The sequence below is a fragment of the Schistosoma haematobium genome, chromosome 7 (assembly GCF_000699445.3).
Source record: "Schistosoma haematobium chromosome 7, whole genome shotgun sequence".
Classification (NCBI taxonomy): domain Eukaryota; kingdom Metazoa; phylum Platyhelminthes; class Trematoda; order Strigeidida; family Schistosomatidae; genus Schistosoma; species Schistosoma haematobium.
The window spans coordinates 5,286,670-5,289,764 of NC_067202.1; the positions used below are offsets into that span (position 1 = coordinate 5,286,670).

Below are 3,095 nucleotides of genomic sequence, written 5' to 3' on the forward strand. Positions count from 1 at the left end.
TTGTTAAAGGGGTTTCCCGAACTCGTGAAAGTAACGTACAATAAGGCGGGTCTCAAACACTCCATTCAGCACCATATCATAACGAATGGGCCACTAATTAATGCAAGGCCAAGAAGATTAGACCCAAAAAGACTAGCAATTGTAAAACAGAAATTCGACAAGTTGATGAGGCCGGGCATTGTAAGGCCTTCTAACAGCCCATGGGCATCCCCACTACATATGGCCTCAAAAAAGAATGGAGAAGCCAGGCCACGTGGGGACTACCGAGCACTTAACAAGCAAACAGTAGCCGATGGACATCCTATACCGCACATCCACGATTTTACCTGCAGTATAGAAGGTGCTACTGTCTTCTTGAAGATCGACTTAGAGCATACTATCGCATTCCTGTTGCTCCACAAGACATACCAAAGACAGCGGTAACGACACCATTTGGACTGTATGAATTTCTACGCATGCCTTTCAGACTGACTAACGCAGCGCAAACCTTTCAACGGTTTATCGACCAGGTCTTCAGAGGTTTACCTGGAATATACGCATATTTCGATGATTTATTAGTAGCCAGCGCCACTAAGGAGGAGCATACACGACAGCTACAACAATTATTCATGCGACTGCGAGAACACGGCATTTCCATAAACGTTGAGAAGTGTGAATTTGGAAAGAAATCCTTACAGTTCCTAGGTCACATTGTAACTTCTCAAGGCATTTCACCAATAGCAACAGAAGTCGACGCCATCAGAAATTATCCGCTACCCGACTCATGGAAGAAGTTGCGACGATTTCTCGGGTTAATAAATTATTACAGACTATTTATTCTGAATTATGCGGCATTATTGCAACCATTAGCGGATGCGTTACGGAGACACGCCCGGACATTCCATTTATCACCAGAGGCGATACAAGCATTCGAGCACGCCAAAAAAGCACTAAACAAGGAAACGACACTAACTAGACGAAAGAGCGAAACACCATTAGCTATCATGACGGATGTATCAGATGTGGCGGTAGGAGCCGTTTTACAACAATTAGTAAATGGCACATGGGAACCGCTCTCATTTTTTCCGAAAAGACTTAATCCGACACAAACAAGATATAGTACTTTCGGAAGAGAACTGCTGGCAATTTACTTAGCAATAAAACATTTTCGTCATATGGTGGAAGGCATAAATCTTACGGTTTAAACAGACCACAAACCACTAACGAAAGCATTAAGTGCAAAGCAAGACAATTATTCCCCGAGAGAGATCCGACAGCTAGAGTTCATTTCACAATTCACTTCCGACATACAGTACGTTAAAGGACAAGAAAACGATGTGGCCGACGCACTGTCAAGAGCGACGATACGCACACTTTATGGCAAGTGGAATTGATTATAACAGTCTGGCAAAGTCGCAGGAGAGAGACATCGAGTTAAATAAACTCAGATCCGATGGTACAACATCATTATTACTCGAAGAGGTGCAATTCGGTAACACGAAAGTAATATGCGATACACTGGCAGGCCGACCACGTCCATTTATCCCGAATACGTTGCGACAGAAAATATTCAAAAGCACGCACAACATGTAGCACCCAGGAATAAAAGCCACGATAAAGCTGATTAACGAACGATTCGTATGGACAAACATGAATCACAATGTACGTAATTCGACACAAGCGTGCATGAAGTGCCAAAAAGTCAAAGTACATCATCATACTAGCTCTGCAGTGGGTCCATTTTCACACTCAGACACTAGATTTGAACATACACATATCGATATTGTAGGACCACTTCCTGTTTCAAATGGATACAATTATATCTTTACATGCATCGACAGGTTTACACGATGGCCGGTAGCAGTACCGATAAAAGACACCTCAGCTGAAGCGGTAGCCAAAACCCTAGTTGAAAATTGGATTTCGTACTACGGTGTGCCAACAATTATCACAACTGATAGAGGAGCACAATTCGAAAGTCGGCCCTTTCAACAGCTTACAGAACTCCTCGATATCAAATGAATGCGAACGACATCGTGCCATCCAATGTCAAACGCAATAGTCGAACGCCTACATAGGCAATTAAAAGCGTCCCTTACAGCCGTCATCGTCAACAACGATTGGGTCAATAAATTCTCTTTAGTAATGTTAGCTCTAAGAGCAACAATTAAACATGACATGGGATGCTGTCCAGCCGAGTTGGTATACGGAACTACTCTACGGTTACCCGGAGAATTTTTCACTTCAAGTAAAGGTGTTCCTACTGATGTAACCGGCTGTGTGCAACGCCTGAGAAAGCACATGAGCGATTTAAAAATAACACCTCCCAGACCACAACAAGGACGAGTATTCATACCACAGGAACTGCATAACAGCACTTACGTATTCATTGGAAGAGATGAAGTACAACCACCTCTACAACCGAGTTACGACGGCCCATTTAAAGTGATAGCGTGGACAGATAAAACGGTTACCATGGAAAAAGCTGGGAAGACAGATGTAATCAGCATCGATCGAGTGAAACTAGCTTTCATCGATAGCGATATTCACTCAACAAATACAAACTCCTCGAAGATGGTCACACCAACGAAACACGAGTCTCAAGAATCAGTGACGCTAACGCAGCAAAAAGACGAGACTCCGGTAACAACAAGATCTGGCCGCAGAGTAAAATGGCCTGAACGCATGATTCTTCCAGTTCACAATTCCTTTCTATTTGCCTCCTCTATTCTCCCTAACTAGGTATTTTTAACCTTCTGCTGCCAACCATTCAACTTTTGATTAGTGTTACATACTATTTACGTCTGATGACATAAGTAGCATACACCACAAATATACATTTGGAATTATGAACGTATTCTATAGTGTAAACATTTTACAACAAAGCTTTCCAAACTTCTACAAACTGAATAAATATAATTCTTCATATTCAAATGATATTTCGAAAAAGAACTATACTGCTCTCGTTTAAATATGTAGTGGCTGTGCTTCATTGACCAATCACCCTCGTAACCACTACCATATAATCCTCAACGGTGTTTGAAATCAGAAGGCAAAGAGAAGCAGCGACTACAGTTTCATTAACAGGTAACTCAGACCATAAAGCAGTGAGACGA

At 42.2% G+C, this 3,095-nt stretch overlaps 1 protein-coding gene across 1 annotated transcript; it reads left to right on the forward strand.

Annotated features, from left to right (window-relative positions):
• Positions 1-2,001: 2,001 nt before the first annotated feature.
• On the forward strand, positions 2,002-2,721 carry MS3_00009475 (uncharacterized protein; the record flags this gene model as incomplete). Its single annotated transcript, XM_012936805.2, has 1 exon — positions 2,002-2,721. One exon carries the CDS (start codon positions 2,002-2,004, stop codon positions 2,719-2,721), a length of 720 nt encoding a protein of 239 aa, XP_012792259.2.
• Between the last annotated feature and the right edge of the window lie 374 nt (positions 2,722-3,095).